The sequence below is a fragment of the Chrysochloris asiatica genome, unplaced genomic scaffold (genome assembly GCF_000296735.1).
Source record: "Chrysochloris asiatica unplaced genomic scaffold, ChrAsi1.0 scaffold00023, whole genome shotgun sequence".
Classification (NCBI taxonomy): Eukaryota; Metazoa; Chordata; class Mammalia; order Afrosoricida; family Chrysochloridae; genus Chrysochloris; species Chrysochloris asiatica.
In genome coordinates this window covers 12,045,582-12,065,378 of record NW_006408541.1, presented here as the reverse complement: position 1 = coordinate 12,065,378, position 19,797 = coordinate 12,045,582, and the positions used below count along the sequence as shown (strand labels likewise).

General features: G+C 50.5%; 1 protein-coding gene across 1 annotated transcript in view; it reads right to left on the bottom strand.

Annotated features, from left to right (window-relative positions):
* Positions 1–19,797, bottom strand: part of FAM65C (family with sequence similarity 65, member C) — a 39,358-nt gene continuing 19,561 nt past the window's right edge. Inside the window, exons 4-21 of the mRNA XM_006839184.1 lie at positions 17,273–17,296; positions 17,012–17,065; positions 16,199–16,348; positions 16,029–16,092; positions 15,706–15,749; positions 15,443–15,568; positions 15,207–15,352; positions 14,184–14,313; positions 11,197–11,769; positions 8,086–8,216; positions 7,360–7,480; positions 6,776–6,911; positions 6,259–6,420; positions 5,158–5,319; positions 4,396–4,598; positions 2,765–2,848; positions 641–731; positions 1–101 (exon numbers count right to left, since the gene is read on the bottom strand). Coding sequence (XP_006839247.1) covers positions 1–101; positions 641–731; positions 2,765–2,848; positions 4,396–4,598; positions 5,158–5,319; positions 6,259–6,420; positions 6,776–6,911; positions 7,360–7,480; positions 8,086–8,216; positions 11,197–11,769; positions 14,184–14,313; positions 15,207–15,352; positions 15,443–15,568; positions 15,706–15,749; positions 16,029–16,092; positions 16,199–16,348; positions 17,012–17,065; positions 17,273–17,296 — 2,502 coding nt within the window. The remainder of the gene's footprint in view (positions 102–640; positions 732–2,764; positions 2,849–4,395; positions 4,599–5,157; positions 5,320–6,258; positions 6,421–6,775; positions 6,912–7,359; positions 7,481–8,085; positions 8,217–11,196; positions 11,770–14,183; positions 14,314–15,206; positions 15,353–15,442; positions 15,569–15,705; positions 15,750–16,028; positions 16,093–16,198; positions 16,349–17,011; positions 17,066–17,272; positions 17,297–19,797) is intronic.

Here is a 19,797-nt window from a genome sequence, read left to right as displayed (position 1 = left end):
TTAAAACACTGTGATTTCAACATCTGCCTCCTGGCAAAAGGCGTCTCTTTGCTGGAACCTAATTTTGTCCATCTTCTCAAAAGCTAAGCGTCCTTTTTCACCTGAAACAACAAGGTCATCGGTCACTGGGATGTCACCCCACCTTGGTGTTTCCTAGTCTGCAGCCCACGGTAACGTTAATACTGTCTGAAATGGGGGTCTCGGGTCCCACGGGGGAAGGGGACCTTTGGGGTATCCCTACAGCTAGGCAGCAACTATGGAATTTCAGCCTGCCTTTTGCATCTGAATTTCCTTCACCAGGGTCCATACAATGCAGTCTGAGGAGAAAATAAAGTACTGTTACCACCTCAGCCACAAGACAGGCAGACCTCAGCCTACTGTGTGTGTGTCACAGACGGTACTTTTCTTAAATAGAACGTTTGTGTCAACATTTCCCGGAGTGAGTATGTTGGGACCATTTTTGCCACAGTATGTGTTTCTCTGTCCTATTGAATCATCCTCATGATACTCAAGGCTTTTTCACCATGTGGTGTCATCGTGGCTTCATTCCTGTTACATACACTCACTCTATCGTGATGTTCTGGAAGCATGCCTACAATAGCTCCCAGGCCTGCCCACACAAGTGGAAGCGGTACTTTACCGAACGACAGTGTGGCCTCCCGAGCGGCCGCCCGCACCACCTCCAGGTCCGACTGGCACAGGTCAGCGATCTGGTCGATGCTCTCGATGCCCTGCGTGAGGTTGAGGGGATTTTGATTTAAAATGCAGGTTCCATGTTTGTAAGCCCAGCAGGATGGTCCCCCAGGGCCTCTACCCTGTCGTTCTCTGAGCCCCCCCAGGGTCCCTGTGTGACCTCCATGTCATCAGAAGCCCCACTGGGAGCGTCTTGTCTCCTGCCCTGACTTCTGCTAGTGAGCCTGGCCATCAGTGGAGCTGGTCTCCAAACACCTCTACAAGACTGGCTTGAAAACAAGACCTGAGTCTCGGACCATCCTGCCTCCTCCTGACCTCTAGCTCAGATGTGACAGGCTATGGGCCTTTCTGGGCCCAGCTGACTTCCTGGCTGTACTTCTGCAGGGTCAGGGCCAGCGGGCCCTTCAGCAACTTCCCCAGCCCCTCTCCCTCTTGCCCGCTATTTCACTACAGCCAGGTGGGCCCAGGAGAATTTCTTGTTGACTAATCCCTGAATGAACATGGTGGCAAATGTAGCAAATTGGCAGAGCTTTCCTAAAAAGAGCGTTTCAAGTGCAGATGCTATCGAGCCTTCCCCTCACATGTCATAGGAGTGTAAACAGGGATGTTGTATCAGGATCGCTAAGTGCTCAAGGTCTTGGCTCTAGAGCAACATTTTGAGGCTGTTCTGGCCTCAGGAGTCCTCGTGTGGAGCTGTAGGATCAGCACTGGACTTCCAACCCAAGGTTGGTGGTTCAAACCCACCAGATGCTCCTCAGAAATCCTCTGTAACTAAATCAATGGCGCTTAACAATAACAGCCTAAAGAGACAACCCAGAACTCTAACTTTTTTCAAGCTTTATGTACACAGATGCTCATAATGAAATATAGGGGAAAAAGCAAAACTAAAAATTCTACAATATGAAAGAGTGGAAATCGCTGAAATTTTTACCGTGTGTGCTTAATAGATTCTTTATAAAACGTCTAAAGCATTAGCAATCTCATACTCAAAGTCTTATTTTGTTCCTTGTTTTTAAACTCTCTAGAGTCGGGCTGCTAACTTCAAGGTCAGCAGTTCGAAACTACCAGCTGTTCCGTGGGAGAAAGATGAGGCTTTCTGCTCACGTAAAGATTTACAGCCTTGGAAACCCTATACAGGGTCACTATGAGTCAGAACTGACTACAGGGAACATCACCACCACCGCCACCAGAGTGTCATCAAGAATTTAAAATGTACCCGCCCTGCACAACCATACCAAAAGATGACAAATACAGCTAAACATCAACAGTCGTTTTCTGCTACTTCTTTTTTTTTTGCATTCCTGTATTTTTCACTTTTGTTTTTGTTTTTTCAGCAATGAATGAATTGTACTTTAAAAAAAAAATTGTTTGTAGTTGAGAACATTAAAGCCCGTGATCCCAGCATCCAGAAGTGAGGCATTGGGGCCACCTGTTTGGTCCCGGCCATCTCCCCAGAGCCTGGGATACTTCTGTCAGAGGTCTTGTTGACAGGGCCGATGGCTGCTCCTCTGAGACCCGTTCTTTCTTTTTTTTTTTGTAATATGATTCCATTTACATGAAAGGTCCAGACAAAACCATGATCCAAAAAATACAAAGCCGGTGGTTGCCAGGAACTGGACATTCACACCAGCAATTCTCCATAGGCAAGACCTTGAGAAGCCACTAGCAGGGGAAGAGCCATGATGATCTCCCTGTTTAGAGGGTGAACACGTGGGCCTAGAGGCCCGCCCGCTGTCTGGCTTCAAATGCTAGTTCCCCCACTTAGTATCTGTGACTTCAAGCCAAGTAATGAAATTTGACCAGTCCTCACTTTGCTTATCTGTATAACGGGAGGAGCAGTTGTACCGATCTCATCTGTTGTGTGAGGATTATATGGAAAATCAATTCACAGGTGAATTGTTTCAGGGTAGATCCACTCCATGTGTTTCCAATGGGCTTTCCTCCTGAGACCAGTTAGTTTTTATGTAGCTGGTTTTTCTTTTTTTTTGGCCCATTTTGGTCCCAGTGAAATCATTTTGAAAATGAGTTCTAACAGTCTCCGTTGATCCCCAGCAAGGACACATTGACTTACCCTGAGATGTTTGAGCGCCATACAAGCAGCTTGCTGGAGTTTGGGGTTGGACTCTGTCAGGGCGTTGGTGTAGAAGAGCAAGGCCTAGGAAGAAGGTTGTGAAAGCTGGTGGGACGAGTGAGCAGAGGTCAGACTGAACACTCTGCGGGTACGGGACTATGTAAAGCTCTCGTCACCTTTTCCTAAACACTGAAACAAGCATACACAGTCATGAGATGTTCAATCTACTGCTAAAAACTCTGATCCCCGAGGGTTTTTTGTTGTGTGTGGTTTTTTCCAGATAGATTGTGGTACATTGACTCAAGCAAACAGTCTGATTTCATTCTTATGATAGTAATACAATCGAAAAGACGTTTGTCTCATAAATTTTCACAAATGCATTCTAAAACTGCCATGTATTTAAAACACTAAGTCCAGAGATGTCCAGCTTGGGAAGCAGATGAAGATGGATGAGGCTGCCCCCCTCTCCCATCATCACCAGTCACATGACCCTGGCCAAGTCACTGCACCTCTTTGGGCCTAACACAACTCAGCTGGAAAATAAAACCAGCGCTTGTTTAACAAAATCCTTTCCGGGATTCACTGGAAAGCATGTGGGGACATGTCTGGCCCCCAAATGAATCCAGTTTCCATGGCTGCAAAGGGAAACTAGGAAGTAGACTGCAGGGCCAGGTCCTGGCCTGAGGGACCAGTGGTCACAACTTAGCATTCACCATATCCCACCAGATGAGGGGATGCCCATCCACTCCTGCTTGTTCACAAAAGGAGTGTTTGAACTGCTTCTAATGGGAAGACTAGGGGGTGTGTGCATACAGGTGTGTAGCACCACATTAAACATGTGCGCACAACACCAAAAACAATGAGCCTGAGAACAAGGGAATATCTAGATTATACAGGACAAATCACCTGGTTTCTTCAGCCAATAAATTGCCAAGGGGAGGGGGGAATGATGGCATGAGAACCCTCCAATTAAAAAGGAATCTTTATAATGTTAACACACGCTCAAGGATTTACAGGTGAAATAAGACGTCTAGGATTTGCTTCAAACCACCCAGGTAAAGGGAGGGGTGGCGCTGGTGGTTGGGGGCATGTGCATTCATTCTACTGTTCTGGGTGTTCAGAATCATCCAAATAAAGAGTGAAACCCTAACAACCACAAACTACTACCAGGGGGCTTTAAAAAGTTCATGGAATTACAAGCTAATGGCGTTTTCCCATAAACTTCTTGAAGCACCCTTGTTTATGTGCTCCTGAGGAACTGTGAAAAGCATCTTGGGAGATTTCCATTTCAGAGTCCCACCCCCCTCTGGGCCCCGATCAAGGGCCCCATGCAAAGTGGACCCTCACAAGCCAGGCACAGCTGACTGCAGTTACTGGGGGTGACCTTCAGCATTCTAGAAAAGAAATATTTGCCAGGCAGGTGATATCCCAGAGACCAAACATGTTCTGCTTTGGAAACAGGTATCAAGCTCCTGATCTGTCAGGTGGTGGCCTGGCATCCCACCCCCCAAGGTGGGAGGATGCCTCCTTACCAAGACCCCTGTATCAGAGTTCCTTGCAGTACATGCAGTTGGGGGGGGGGGTTGCAAGGAAGGCGGGGAAAGCTGTCACTGCCCTGCCGTCCACCCTACCTTCTTCCGAAAGTTTCTGTTCCTGGCTGCGTTGGCCAGGCGTGTGCTGGCCGCCTTGCACACACGTGGAGGCCCATCCAGCTGGAGCAAGGCCCAGGCGCTTAAGGTCTGGGGTAGGGGCTGCAGCTGGCTCAGCCGCTTTCCCTGCAACTTCTTGACCGTCCTGGCCCGTCCGGAGCATTGCAGCTCCTCCACCAACGACACTGGAAGAGAAGACGGCCCAGGTCCCCTCCTGCTGCGAGCCCAGTGTTATCAGAGGCCCCATCTGGATTGCTTTCAAGGGGGCCTTCCTGAATCTCTAGGGAGACTTTGTAGCAAGGGACAAAATACCCCCTAAATGACAAGGAGCTCTGGTAACATAGTGGTTACAAATCGGGCTGCTAACTTTAAGGTCGGCAGTTCAAAACTACCAGCTGTTCTGCAGGAGAAAGATGAGGCTTTCTGCTCTTCGGAAACCCTGTATAGGGTCCGAAGTGACTCCACAGCACATAACAATAACAAATGAATATAACCACAGCCCATGCTTGCAGGGACTCAAGGCCTCCCTCCCTGGGAGTTAAGTTTCACCAAGAGGCTGAATATGGAATCCAATTAAACTTGGGACTTCAGAAGAGCAGCTGTAAGGCAATGATGAAGCAGTCCCCAACTCACAGCCTGGGTATTGGGGGTGGAGACATTGGGGGTGCGGTCGCTCAGCTTCCTCTGCTCCTACTGGCCGGGCTGGACCCGCCTGCTCTCCCCCACACCCACCATCCGCCTTACCTTCCTTAGTGAGCTGAATGAAGTGCTTCTCCAGGTCACAGATGTTCTGCCTCTGCAGGTAGCTGTGAAACTGGAACCAGGTGACTGTCTGCTCCTCTAGGAGCCCCGTGTTGGGGAGCAACCCTCCGCAGCTGATCACCTGCTCCAGCAGCCTTCGGCACACTGGGAGATCATGCAAGGGGTGAGGCTCAGCTCCCAGAGGGAGACCCTCGCTGATCTAGAACCTGTCCAGTTAAGGCTTTTTAAATGGTCCCCGAGTGCCGCCTGTGCCCAAGGGAAAAGATCAAACTGGAGAGAGCCGTGGTTGCCAGCTGGAGACGCCAGGCCTGAGTCCGAGTCATGTGTCTGGCCCCCACCCCACATGAAAATCCCTAGGACCTGGGACTGTGCACGTCCACAATAAATCCAAACCAAGTCCAACTCTTAAAGTTGGAGCACAGGGTAGAACTGCCCCATGGGGTTTCCATGCTATAATCTTCATGGAAGAGGATGGCCACATCTGTCTCTCAAGGAGCAGCTGGTGGGTTCGAACCACCAGCCCTGGTTAGCAGCGCAGTGCTGAACCACCATGCCATGGAGACCCCTTGCAAGCGCACAAGATTTTGGGAACCACTGCCTGAAAGACTACACTGCCTGCGGCCCTGGACTCCAACAGAGAAGAGCCAAGTCCCTCCAGCGTTCACTATTCCTCTGCCAAGCCTTGCCTACCTCCCTCCGCCTCATTTTTTTTAAAGTTTTTGTGAATTGAGTGATCGTTTACACAGAAGAACATCCCATCGTATTTCGTTTCATTGCAGTGATTACAATCCCCTCCATGCAACATCATTCAATAGCATGTGTTTCCATTCCCTCTGTTTTTTGTTTTTTTTCTTCCTGCTCATTCTTAAAGGTCTGGGTGGAGAGTTAAGGACTCACCTGGGGAAAGTGCCCCCCTCATTCATGTTTGCCTGCAAGTCCTCTCCCTCCCTCCCTGTGGAAAGGGCAGATGGCATCAAGCTGAGAACTGCCCACGGACCATGAGGACACTGGGTAAAGGTGCAGGTGAGACCACAATAAGGCCTGTTGTGAATGTGCTGCAGGTGCACGTTCATGCAGGTTTACCTATTTCCAGCTGTCCCGGGTACTTCCCTCGTATCCTGTGCAGGAATGTTTTCTTCAGCTGGCTCAGCAATACTGTTGCGGGGCAGGACAGGACCCCACCAGGGCCCGTGCATCCTCTCCACAGCTTCAGACAGCCTTTCCTCCGGGAGGCCTGTGGAATGACTGAGGGCCCAGGGTCAGAAAGTTGAGGGGCCAGGGCCACACTCCATTCTAGGGGTGACCACGTTGCCATCCTCTGTGCGGATAGACAACCTGGGCTTCACTTACTCGAGACTTCATGAGAGACAGAGACAGAACGGAAACCACTGGGCTTTGAGTGTGTTCTGGGATGACTTCATGGAACTCTCCCCCATTATACAGAAGGGGAAGTTGAGGCTCTGATGGGGAATCATTAACCCAGATCATGCATGCTGTACTGCTAACTCTAATTCTTCCTAGCCCCTGACTTGCACCCTGGCTCCAGAACAGTCAGGACTCCAGGGGTCACTGGGTGCCCGAGGGGGTGGGCATTACTCACTCTCGTCAATGGATGCTGCCTTGCTGACCTTCTCAAAGTCGAGCACAGATAGTGTCTCCAGAACCTGCTTTTGCTGCACTGCTTCTTCCAGGAGGCACTCCTGGATTATCCTTGACAAGTTAGGGGAGGCCAGTTTCTGGGAAGAGCCAGAGATGCCCAGGTTAGCTTGGAGCTCTCCCTCAAAGATCGTCTGCCCCCCAAATGCAATGAGCACTCCTTTGATCTGGGGACCCTGGCTCCCCACTCTGAATTCCACACAGGTGCTGGCCTATTGACACCTTCCTTCCTGTATGTCAGTGAGGGGATCCTGGAACAGATGAGGCTGGCTCCCTGAAAATGAAGCCCAGGCTGAGGACAGCAGGACTGAGAGGGAAAGAACCCCTCATGACGCGTGAAATGTTCCTTTTGGTTGAGCCGCTTTGGGTCAGGGCGACATCTACAACTGAAATAAGTCATAGCCTTTGGTTTGGGGCTTGAATATCACCAAGAGTGGTAAGATGACTCCTCACCAGGCCCTGGCCAGCACCTCCCACCGAGGGCCTTCCTCTCTCTGAGACCCTTCCAGATCAGCCCTTCCCAGGCACCTGCAGCAAGGCTCTGCAGACTCGGAGGTGGACCGTGAGCAGCACGTCCAGTTCTGGGGCGCCTGCCGCGAGCTCTCTGGACACTTTCAGTGATGGTGGCGAGGGTGAGGTCCTGTCCTTCCTGAGTCCGCATGAGAAGGACAGAGTGACCCTCCCAGTTAAATGGTAGAGGCAGCCCCCCCTCCCCCCCACCAGAGAGCTCCAGATCAGGGAGGTGGGGGTAAACTAAGGCAAAGGCTAAGAAAAGGAGCAAAGGCTTGAGGAAGGAACCAGGGTGGCAAAGGGGCCTGTTGGGAGTCAGCAGCCTGAGGTTCAAAGGGAGTCGCAGCTCTGTGATGAGGACAAGCCTGCCTCCCCAGCCTCCAGTGTTCTCAACTGCAAAGTGGGGGCAGGAGTCACCAGCCCAGACTTGTGAGGGGACGTGGGATGCAGCTGGTGGGAGTGTCTAGCACACGGTCCACATGGCAGGTGCAGTGAGCAACTGTGGACAGTCTTAGGGGGAAGTGACACCCACTCCCTCCATAGACAGTAATGATTTGGGGACAACATGATTGGGGCAGTGTGGGATGCCTCATTCACTCCGTGGTCCCCAAGAACCTTCTCTGTGTCAGGCAGAGAAGGCAAGGGCAGGGTGGGGGGAGAATAGAGGGGGCACAGTGGGTAAAATAAGTCAGCAACTGACAGAAACATGGAGCGATGGTGACCAGGAGAAGACACTGCACTCACCAGGGGCCCTGGGAGCCCCCAAACAGGGACAGCTCATCAGAGCCAAAATCAGCATGGAGGAAGGCGAAACTCTCCAGGAGACACTCCATCAAGCTCTCAGCAGAGACCTGCTCCCGGTGGGCACCGCAGGGCTGTGGGCAGGGCAAGAGTCCCTGAGGACGGCCAGCACACTGCTCCCCAGACACACTGGGTGGCTCCCATTCCACACCTGAAGGGGACTGAGTCCACACACTGCACTCTCAGTCCAGCTCCAAGCCCTGTGCCCACCAGCGAGAATGGCTTCCAGGTCCCTCGTGAATAACCGTGACAGAATCTGAAGGGAACAGCCTCACAGGGACCACACACCCCCACCCCATAGGACAGGGCAAATGACATGAATGAGTGGGCAGGCTGGGTGGGGGACAGCTGCAGCTGTGTCCCAGTTGACACAGGCAGTAAAGTGTCTAGGAAAAGCCAGAAACCTGAATTTTTATGGGAAGCCACCAGGTTTGAAATGTTATTCCGACTCATAGCGACCCTGTATAGAGTGTTCCAAGGAGTTGTTGGTGGGTAGCAGTCCAGTGCTTATCCTATAGTGCCACACCCAGACTCCCAGGTTTGAAAAATCAAAAACTAATTCCAAGTGCTTGGTAAAGTAGAGGGTCAGTGAAAAAGAGGAAGACCCCCAATGAGATGGATTAGTACTACGGTAGCAGCTACAGACTCAAGTGTGGCAATAATTGTGAGGTTGGCGCAGGACTGGGCAGTGTTTCATTCTGTTGTACATGGGGTCACTATGAGACCATACCAACATGATGGCACCTAACAACAACAGGTTCTTTAAAGTGTTAAGAAAACAAAGACCTCAGTTTGAGTTGTACCATGATATTTTCAATAAACTCATATGCATGTGTTGGACAGTGAATAAGGAAGATTGTAGAAGAATTGAAGCATTTGAGTTTTGGTGTGGAAGAGAATATTGAAAGTACCATGGACTGCCAAAAGAACAACTAGATGTGTGTTGGAAAATGTACAGGCAGAGTGCTCCTTAGGAGCCAGGATGACCAGACTTCATCTCTCACACGACGGACATATTATCAGGAGGAACCACTCACTGAAGAAAGGTATCATGCTTGCTAAAATGGAAGGTCGGAGAAGAAGAAGAGGATCCCCAGAGAAATGGATTGGCACAGTGGCAGCAGCAATGGGCTCAAACATAGCAGTGATTTTGAGATTGACCCAGGACCGGGCAGTGATTTGTTCTGTTGTATATAGGGTCACTATGAATTGGCACCAACTAGGTGGCACCTAACAACAACAAACAATAATTCCAAGTTCTCTAAAATACCTGGTGTGGGTCAGGCTGACAATATTTCAGAATGTTCAAGACCACCCTCACCAGGTGAGCCTCTTGGTCCCAGGGAGACCAGGAGGCAGAGTGATTAGAGAAGAGATGCCAACTGAGGCTTGAACTGATCATCAGAACCTGCAAATGCACCTGGAAACTCCCTGCTGGTGACTTGTGTCATCCCGCTCCTGTTCCAAGGCTGAAGGCAGGGCTGGTTCCCGCCTCCTCCCACACAAATCGCAGCTAAGGCCCACCTAGAGCAGACATAGCCCTGTGTGCCACACCTGTCTCTCCTACAGATGGGGCCCTAAGAGAAACCCTTGAGCAAGAAGAGAACATTGAGACTAGATGCAGAGCTTTCAGTTCCCAAGAGCCAGGATGAATGCACGTATAACACACGCTTATACACACATACACACACACATATACAGACACATACATATATACACATATACATTGGTTGTTGTTGCTGTTAAGTGCCATTGAGTTGGTTCCAAGGAGCAGCTTGTGGGTTTGAACTGCCAACCTTGCAGTTCAACCCGACTTTGTGGGCAGCGCCACACTAGGGCTCCAACACACACATATATATACACCTATGTGTGTGCACATGGAATTTCTCTTTTTAAAACTTAACTACAAACCTTGGCCTACAATCATTTTTTTTTAAAGCCCTAGTGGTGCAGTGGTTAAGCACTAAGCTAGTAAGGGAAAGGTCGGTGGTTCAAAACCTAGCAGCCACTCTCTGGGGGGAAAGCTTCATGATCTGCTTCCATAAAGATTATATTGGAAACCCTTTGGGGCGGTTCTACTCTCATCTAAGGTTACTCTGTCAGAATTGACTTAGCAGTTGGTTTAACTTAGTTTGCAAAATAAAGTGTTCAAAGATGTTTTCAATCAGTTACCTATTACTGCAGTACTGTTTTGAGATTTTTCTGTCAAACATGTGTTGTTTCTAAATGTACATGTGACAGAAATAGGGTGCTTCTTCAAGTTGCTCTGCACAGAAACACTTTAAAAACACACACAAAAAAGAGCTGGTATTCGCTCTTTTTTTTTTTTTCTTTTCCCTCGAAATTCTCAGACAAGTGCTTTTAAAGACCACAGCAGTGGTGAAAAAAAATGAGCCCTTATTTTTAAAAAAACACTGGGTATAAAATGAGAACATGGCTTTTCTTTCACCTGTGCTGATATGTAATGTTGGGGAGCAGATGGCAATCAAACAACCAAAATTAATTTTTTGAAAATAGCTTTTAGGTTGCTTTGCATTATTTTAGCGCCAATGTGTGTCCTACACAAAAGAAACCAGGTTCATAAATGAAGTGATGTATAAGTAGATGCTGCTGTTATATATTTTATTTTGCATACATTTCAATTTAGGTGAACAAAAATTGAGAAGAGAATAGAAGAGTCTGTCCAGGCCAGGCCTCTGAGGGCCGCCTGAGCCCTCCGTAGCCTGGGCCCGGTGATGCCCCAGATGAAGGATGGTACCGTGGGTTGTGGATGAGGCAGGCAGGTTGCTCGGGGACTTCCACAGCGCCCTGCCCTGACCCCCCGAGTTGGAAGATGTGCAGTGGGGTCGGGTTCTGGCTGGAAGAGGAACTAGTGTTCCACTCTGAGCCCCATTTTCCTCCCATAACCTGACACCCACTAAAGGTCTGATTCGTGCCATGAACATGCATGATCCCCCCAAGGCTCCCCACAGTCCGATGAGGGTCGCTGGCATGCCTGCTTGACAGATGGGCAAGCTGAGGCCTAGAGAGGCTGCTAGCAGTGGGTGGCCCTACCTTCAGCCGGTCCCTGAAGCCAAGGATCTGGTACTCCAGCTCCCGGAGTTGGGGCTGGCTGGGGGCTGTGGACCTCAGCAACTCCAGGACCTCCTGTAGCGGCTGCTCAAGGGCCATGCCAGGCCTGTCCACTCCCTCCTCGGCCTCTCCTGCATCCTGGCTTTCCCGGCAAGCCCGGATCACGCGGCTGTGCAGTGGGGAGCTATGAGGCAGGTTGGGGCTCTCCACACCCAGGTCCCTCCAGCCAGGCTGCTCCACGAACAAGCCTCCCACCAGCTGGGCTGTCTCTGGCAGGAAACCCATGGAAGGGGGCTCTTCAAGGGCCTCCTCTTCAATGGACGTATTGGGGCCAAGGGCCAAGGGCAGGAACCCCACATCTGAGGTGGAGGCTGACGTGCTGGTCTCTGTGTCTCGGGGGTCCTCAGAGCTGAAGGACTCCATCTCAGGCAGTTCCTGGCTCCGGCTGTACAGGCCAGGAGCCTGAAGGTCACTATCGGAGAGGTAGCTGACAATGGAGGGGGCCCTGGGCCCGCCCAATAACAAAGCTTGCTGTGGTGGCTGTGGCAAGACAGACTGGGGAGAAAACACAAGCCAGCTTCACTGACCACCCCGGGACCATGAAATGTCCCCCAGAGAGTCCTCTCCCACCCCAGTCACCTGCTCTGCACACCCACATACCAGGGAGGGCCGAGGTCCACCACGGTAGCCAGAGTCCTGGAGTTGCTGCTACTACCTGCCTTGATCTCCCTCCATCCTCCTCTCCAGCCCCAGCAGCCTTCTTGCTGTTCTCACATTCTCACCACAGGGCCTTTGCACTGCCCATGCCCTCTGCCCAGAACATTCTCCCCATATCTTGCATTTCCACATCCTCACTCAGTCATCCCTTTTTTGGAGCCCGTCTCTGGACACTCGATTTTAAATGGCAACATCCCGCCTTATCCAGCAGTTCTACTCCAGCCCCTGCTTGTTTGTCTTGGGGACATGAGTGGTTTTCAGCTTTCTCAGGGCATTGTCCTTGCAGAAATGAATGAAGGGAATGAAGAAGGGTGGTATATATACAAGACTTAGCCAGTGACTGTGATTGTAGAAACAACTCCTGGTAAGTTCAGAACTACGCCGTCCCACATTGCCTACAAGCCAGCACCTTGTGTGGCTGGCAGGGACTTGTGAGTCTCATTAACAGTGACAAGAACAGTAAATTTTGAAGGAAAAGTGCACTCCTGCCAGAAATGGACTCATGTGAACACTCACATCAGGGCGTATCTGTGGCAGTGTGGGGAGATAGTCATGGTCTTGATTTAGAACAGATTCTGACATCTGTGCAAGCTTTCACATAATACTTCAGATCTAAGTTAACTTGGTTTGTCAGTAAAATGAATAAATGATGTTTTTAATGTAAAAAAGAAACAAGAGTTCATCAGTAAGCACGGGTGTCCCCACATTCCTTCTAAAGATCATGTTGCACCTCGTTTAACCCTCCTAGTGCCCCTAGGAGAGTGCCACTGTTCATACCCCAGAGACAGGGCCACAGGGGAAGAATACACAGTGGTAGAACTCGAACCCTCAACCCCTCTGCAGCAACAACAGCCCATGTTCTTCCAGCACCATCTCCTGGTTCCAGAAAACACTTCCCGTTTGCTAGCTCACTTTCCACTCCTAACAACCACAGGGCGAATACTACTATTCTCATTTCTCTCCTACTGACATTGAAGTCCAGAGAGGTTAAGTCATTTGCCCAAGATCACACAGCAGGTGAGAGACAAAAGCAGAATTCGAACCTTGGCTGACTGGTTCCAAAATCCATGCTGTTGACCACAGATGAGTTTCTAACCAAAATACTTTGTGTCCCACCAGATGAGACAAGAAAATGTCCTATAAATCACAAACTACTGGGCTCACGTGAAGCCTCCCTCCCCACCTAAGGCCTAGAATGCAACAGAAAGTGCACCTGGCTCCACATCACACACCCCAGTCAGTATCCTCTATGCCAGTACCCTACCAGACCTTCCTGGGGACCACCTGCCTTAGGGGAACACTCGTGCCCCTACAAAATGATGTGTTTACAGAAGAGTCTCCACTCTGTTGTGATAGCAAAACCAGTCCTAACTTCAATGTCACACTGAATAAAGCAGGATAGAGCGGAAGGTGGTCTCCCAAAACCCACTGCCAGCAAGTTGATTCTAACTCACAATGGCACTGTACGACAGAGGGGTTGCAGACTGCAATATTTAAGGAAGCAGTCTGCCACTCTTTCTCCTAAAGAAAGGATGGTGGGTTCAAACTGCTGATCTTTTGGTTAGCAGCCCAACGCTTAACCCACTGTGCCATCAGTGGTTAATAAAGAATGAGGAAGCCCTGTGAGCACTGGCAGAGAACAATCTCCACGCACAGCACTGGCTTAAAGAGACTGCTACGGTTGCTGAGTGCTGTTGAGCTGGTTCCAACCCATAGGGACCCTTTTCAGGGTTTCCAAGGAGTGGCTGGTGAGCTTAAACTGCCGACCTTGCAGTTCAAGCCAACTTTGCAATTCAGCTCATTAACCTACAACGCCACACCAGGTCTCCATAAAAGAGACTATTGGTGGTGGTGTTTATGTGCCGTGGAGTCGGTTCCTAATGGGGGAGAATGGCTGGAGAGTGTTTGGAAGAAATGAACAATAGTGGTTCATTCTAAGGAGGAATCCTAGACTCCTGGATTCACAGCAATTAACAACAATGAATGTTAAGGTATTCCCTTCTGGGACATATATTCAACAAACCCATGGCTGGTGGTGTCAGAACAGCCATGCCAGAACCAAACCCCTGCCCCGAGCCCCAAGAACCCTAGAATGGAGCACAACAGAAGAGAAAGAAAGTCCTGAAATGAGCCAGGCTGAACCCAGAGCTCGCTTCACCTGGGGGTCCGGGCTGCCCAGCTCCTCCAGCTATCATTCCTGGTCCTCAGCCCAGTGTGACTTTCTCAGCGCCACCTAGAGGAGGCTCACTTACCAGGTAGTACCTCTCCCTGAAGCTGGGTGTGTTCGGGGGCGTCCAGTTGTACAAAGAGCCCTTCCTGCTACCCACAGACAACTTGCTTGTGGGGCTAGGTGACACCAGGACACTGTCAGCATCAAAGGGGCTGGAGGAGAGAACAGTAGGCCAGGTTATGATGCCCAGGGTATGACCTCTCATACAGTGACAGTACTGAGCAGGGAGCCAAAGCCTACACATGCACTTCTTCCCGCCCTCACGACGACCCAGTGAGGTGGGGAAACAGGGAGAAATGAAGGCTGAGAGAGAGAAGTGGTTCGTTCCGTGGCTCTGGGGACCCCAGGCTTGAACACCATCCAGTGAGAGAGGAGAAGACAACCCCGATAAGTCAGAGCAAACTCAAGAACAAGCAAGCACTGGGCACCTGCCCAGGCCAGTTGGAATAAGGAAAGGGAATTCCCTCAAAATACCATGTTTCACTTGGGAACAAGCTCTTGAGCCAACAACAGCTGTGGGATCAACCAGCATTCCCTGAAATGTGATACACGGACTACCCAGCAAGTGAGTCCCACCCTAGGAGTCTGCAGCCCAGGGTTAAGCCCTAGGTGACCTGAGAGGGGTCAGTCAGCTAGCCTCACTTCGAATGTCTCACAGGTGGACATGAGGCTCCTAAAAGGAGTCCACATCCTGGGGGCCACTGGAAAAGGTCCTAACCCAACAGGGTCTTCAATAGACACTAGATCAAAAGTGGGAACAGAATTCAAACTCATGGGGCGGGACTGCAGAGAAAGAACTGGTCTCAGACTGTGTGTGTATGTTGGAGGGGGTAGGGGGTGCAGACAGGAAGTGAGACACTAGCCCGGTCTGAGTATGGGTCCGGGATGCCTGAGGATGGTGCGCAGGGCAGAAGTACGCCACCAGGGGGAGCCAGAGAAGCTCCATCCCTTGCTTGTTCCTCTGGACTGAGCACCCGGGACTGGAGTTTCCCGCTGGCCCTGGAGAGGGACAGTAGGTGATGGGGCGGAGGCAGTCCCCACTCACTTCCACAGCACTTCTAACTGTAGCTTGATGGTGCCCAGCTCCGTGATGTCCACCATGATGACCTGCGGCCGGGTGGTGAAGAAGTCGGCCATGTCACAGGTCACTGTACCCACAGCCAGTGAGCTTAGTCCCCTTAGCTCTGTCACCTGGAGGGGGTGAGGGTGTCTGAGCCGAGTGCCCTGGGTGCCCACCCCCCCACCTCTCCTCCCACGCCTGCTCCAGCCTCCCTGCCACACCTTGATCTCAAAGTTCTCGTGCAGCGTGGGGACAAAGGCCTTCTCCTCCTCATCCCAGGTCTGGCTGTCATCTGACTCGATCCGGCCCTTCAGCTTCCAGCGCTGGCGGCCCAGGCGCAGAAGGACCTGTAAGGGGTACCCAGGGTAACCTCAACCCTCCTGCCAGCTGGGCGGAGTGAGCCAGAAATACAGCTGGGACCCTGGTTTCCCTCCCACCCAAGGCCTGGTCAGGGGCTTTGGGGACAGATTCCTGGTGGCCATACCTCATACTGGTCTCCGGGACAGAGCCTCGCGTAGCCCACCAAGCCTGGAACAGAGAGATGCAGATTGTCCTCCTGCCCTCCTGTGACCCCGTCCTTCACTGGAGAACCCCCAAGAGTGCATTGTCAGCTTCCGGTGGGGGGAGGGCGAACCATTGGGATGGGCAGAAAGAGGCCTAGGTTCTCACATGAAAGAGGCCTGGATTGGATCCTCTCATCAGGGAGGCCTGGGCCCCTGAGATTCTGCCAGCTCCCACCCTCAGAAGTCTGGCGCCCCCAAAGAGGTATGGTGCCCCGCCAAACCGGCTGTGCGCATGCACTCTCACCTTTCATCCTGACGTGAAACTCTCCCAGGTGAACCTCCAGGGCCCCCTCGATGAGCCACATGTCCTGCAGAGCCCCACACATGGCTCAGCCATCTGTGCACACAGACCCTGCAGCCGGAGCTCCAGCCGCCCGTGCGCCCCTGTGCCCGTCCACCCGCGCCCGCGCCCACCTCGGTGCATTCGTGCAGGCTGCGGCCCAGCTCCTGAAGGCTCTCCCGGGAGGCGCGGCTCATCGGGCACCTGGAGAAGGCCTGCTGCATGTTGGAGGCTCCGTCTCGCAGACGGCACTGAATGCAGTAGTTCTCGTAGAGCTCGTCCACCTGCCGCGGGGGGGCACTCGCGTGGGCACGCCCATCCCAGGAGACCTGATTCCTTACCCCTTGACCTTCCTCATCAGATGGGGACCCACAGGGCCAGGAATCATGGCTCTCCTGTCCCCTTGGTAACCTCAGCACACGGAGATTGTGACAACACTTGTCTCTGCCCAGTTTCTCTTCCCTTCTAACTGCAAGGGGAAGTGGGTGTCTGATCTCCTTGCCCACCCTCTCAGACATAAAGCAAGGCCATGAAAGGATCTGGAAGAAAAACTGAAGGGACTTGCTGTGTGACCTTCAGCACTCTTGGTCCCTCTCTGGGTCTTTACTTTCCCATCTGTACAATGGAGTGGTTGGACTCAACCTTCCCAGTACTCTGAGATTGCAATGAGGTAATTCTGTCTAAACCAAGGAAAGGGCCCACACAGCCCTGGGGGAACCCCAGTCACTCCCTCTGCCCCCACCCCAGGCCTGAGCTCCACAGTCCCTCAACTCAGCCAAGGCCTGCCAGAAATCACCTGCACCCCCACCCACCTCTCATCCTCAGCTTTCTCTAGCTCCCCAGTTAAGAAGAAAGGAAGGTTCCCAGCACCCAGAGAGCTTGATTATAGGAGCTGCAGATGGAAGGCTGTCCCAATCCCACCCATGAGCCCCCAGGGGCAGGCTGACCTTGCTAATATGAAACTCCATCTTCCGAATGTGCCTCTCCACAGATCGTGTTTGCTTCTCCGGGAGAGAGAGAAGATGCCTGGAGAGTGGCCTGAGACACCCTCCTCCTGGTCCTAAGCACAGGGAGCCCCCACCCTCCAAGAGTGAGAGTCATCACTGAGCCTCAGTTTTCACATCCATAAAATGGTGAGTAGAGACTTGATCCCAGCCCGGCCCAGTGGACCAGCTTGCTCACCACATGCAAGGAGAGGTTTCACTCACCTTATCCAGGTCATAGTAGAAAGCCTGCGGACAGAAAAGGAGGCAGAGAAGAGTCAGAGTCTCCGACACTGCTCCAAAGCCCGAGGAGGCCGTGCCAGGGGTACCTGGCATCCCAGTGCCTGCAGTCATCCTGCTTGGCCTGGAGACAGCAGACCCTGGTCCAGGCGGAGGAGGAATAGTGAATGAATAGGTAGAATCTAGGCAAGCCTAAGCCTGCTTCTACTACCTTTCAGCTCTGTGGCCTTGAGCAAGCTACTGGACCTCTCTAAGGTTCTGTTTTCTCATATGTAAAATGGGCTAGCAATAGTAACAACCCCATAGGGTCACTATGAAGAATAAAGCAACAGTAGGTACTCAACAAATGGGAAAAATTCTGACTGATTATGAGATTTAAGGGGTGACTTCAGCCATGACCGGAAGAACCTGAGAGGTGTGTATGGGGAGGACGGGGTTGCTTGGAGAGGCAGCTGGTGCTACCCCAAGTGTTCGAGCCTTTGGAAATAGCAAATTCAAACTAGACTGTTCTACTCTGGCCAGGGTACAAGCAATGACCAGGATGGAGTATCAGGAGCCAACAAACTTGTTCTGTAAAGGGCTTTAGGCTCTACTGCAACTACTCCACTCTGTCTGTCTTATAGAGTGAAAGCAGCCATAGAGGATATGCAAACAAGTGAGGGTGGCTGCGTGCCAATAAAACTTTATTCATACACACACACACCACAAAACAAGTGCCTTTGAGGTTTCGGTTTTGGTGGTGGCAGAGACAACCAGTTAGGAAAGGCTCCTTGGGGGAGGGATTGAAAACCTAACTGACTTTCAGAGACAAAAATAGTAGACAATCTTTCTCCCATTAACTTCTCAATATCTATCTGCGCACCTCTACGGTGGTGACTAGAGGAGGGGCCTGAGCGAGTGGACACCCCCACCCATTGATGGAGGTGTCTACAGTGCAAACACACTACCTGTGTAGCAAGGCGACTGGACAGTTGGCCACAGTTTTATTTTTGTTTCAAAGTGGTGGTTTTTGTGTCTGCTTTTATATTGCTTCTGCTTTTGGTCCTTTTGATTACACATTTTTCCTGGAGGTGGGAGCTTTTTCTCCCTACATTACCCAAGAAGAGACAGCAATCGTGGCCATATAGCCCAGCTAAAAGCATACCCCATAATATTCCACCATTGAGACAAGAGCCAATAACAGCTGATAAGCATTACATGCAAAAAAGGAAGCCTATCTCCTGATCATATCCACCAGGAGACACCTAGTAAGCTTAATAACACAACACAAACATCTACTTAAGCATTAAAAAACCCACATAACTACTGAAAATAACAAACAAAACACAAGAAAAGATCTCAAAACATGTCTAAAAAACAAAAAAGAGTAACTGAGATAAATGAGCTGGAGACAGACAAAGGCTCCCCAGAAGAGGCAGAGCAGGTTTTGAATTTGCCTGAGAAGGAATTCAGAAGAATAATGTGGAAACAAATTCAAATGCTCCAAAAAGAGGTGGAGGAAAACAAGGAAAAAGTCAGGAAAGTACTACAAGAGAAATCAAACAAGATTAATACAGCACTGGAAATAATTCAAAACCTGCAAAAAGAGGTCCAGATGATTAATAATAAAATATCAGAAATGGACAATACACTGAAAGGGGAAAGGAGCGGAAGAGAAGAGATGGAAGGCAGAACTAGTGAGCTGGAAGACAAATCTCTCAATACTGCTAAGATAGAAGAGCAAGCTGCAAAAAGTATTTTAAAAATCTAAAGAGAGTCTAAGATTCATGCTGGATAATATGAACAATTTAAGGATTATTGGCATTCTGGAACAGGAAGAATCAGAGAAGTCCACAGAGGAGATAGTTGAAGAGCTTCTGGAAGAAAATTTCCCTAACATCTTTAAAGATGAGAAGATAAACATTCAAGAAACTGAACGTACCCCAGGAAGGATAGACCCCAAAAGAAAGTCACCAAGACATATAATAATCAAGCTCTCCAAAATCAAAGACAAGGAGAGAATTCTAAAAGCGGCCAGGGAAAAGAGAAGTGTCACTTACAAAGGAAGCAAATCAGATTAAGCTCTGACTTCTCAGCAGAAACCATGCAGGCGAGAAGGCAATGAATGGGGAGACGTATACAAAACCCTAAAAGAAAAAAAAAAACAAAAAAAACTGCCAACCAAGAATTGTCTATCCAGCAAAACTGTCAGACAAATACAATGGCGCAATCAAAACATTCCAGGATAAACAGAATCTAAGAGAGTTTGTCAAAACCAATCCAGCACTTCAAAACATCCTAAAGGGAGTTGTTTGGACTGAAAACCAACAAGAACAGACAACAAGAGATTGGCAGGCGTGGCAACACCACCTGGAACTCAGTCGACAGCAGAGTTCAGAACAGAACAAAACTACAACAACAACTTCAAAGGACCTGGGAAGTCAACTGAAGATCAAAATGATATCAGTGTCAAAGAAGGGATAAATGTAGGAACAGAGATCCAGGTGGTGAGGATGTCAGGTAGATTACAG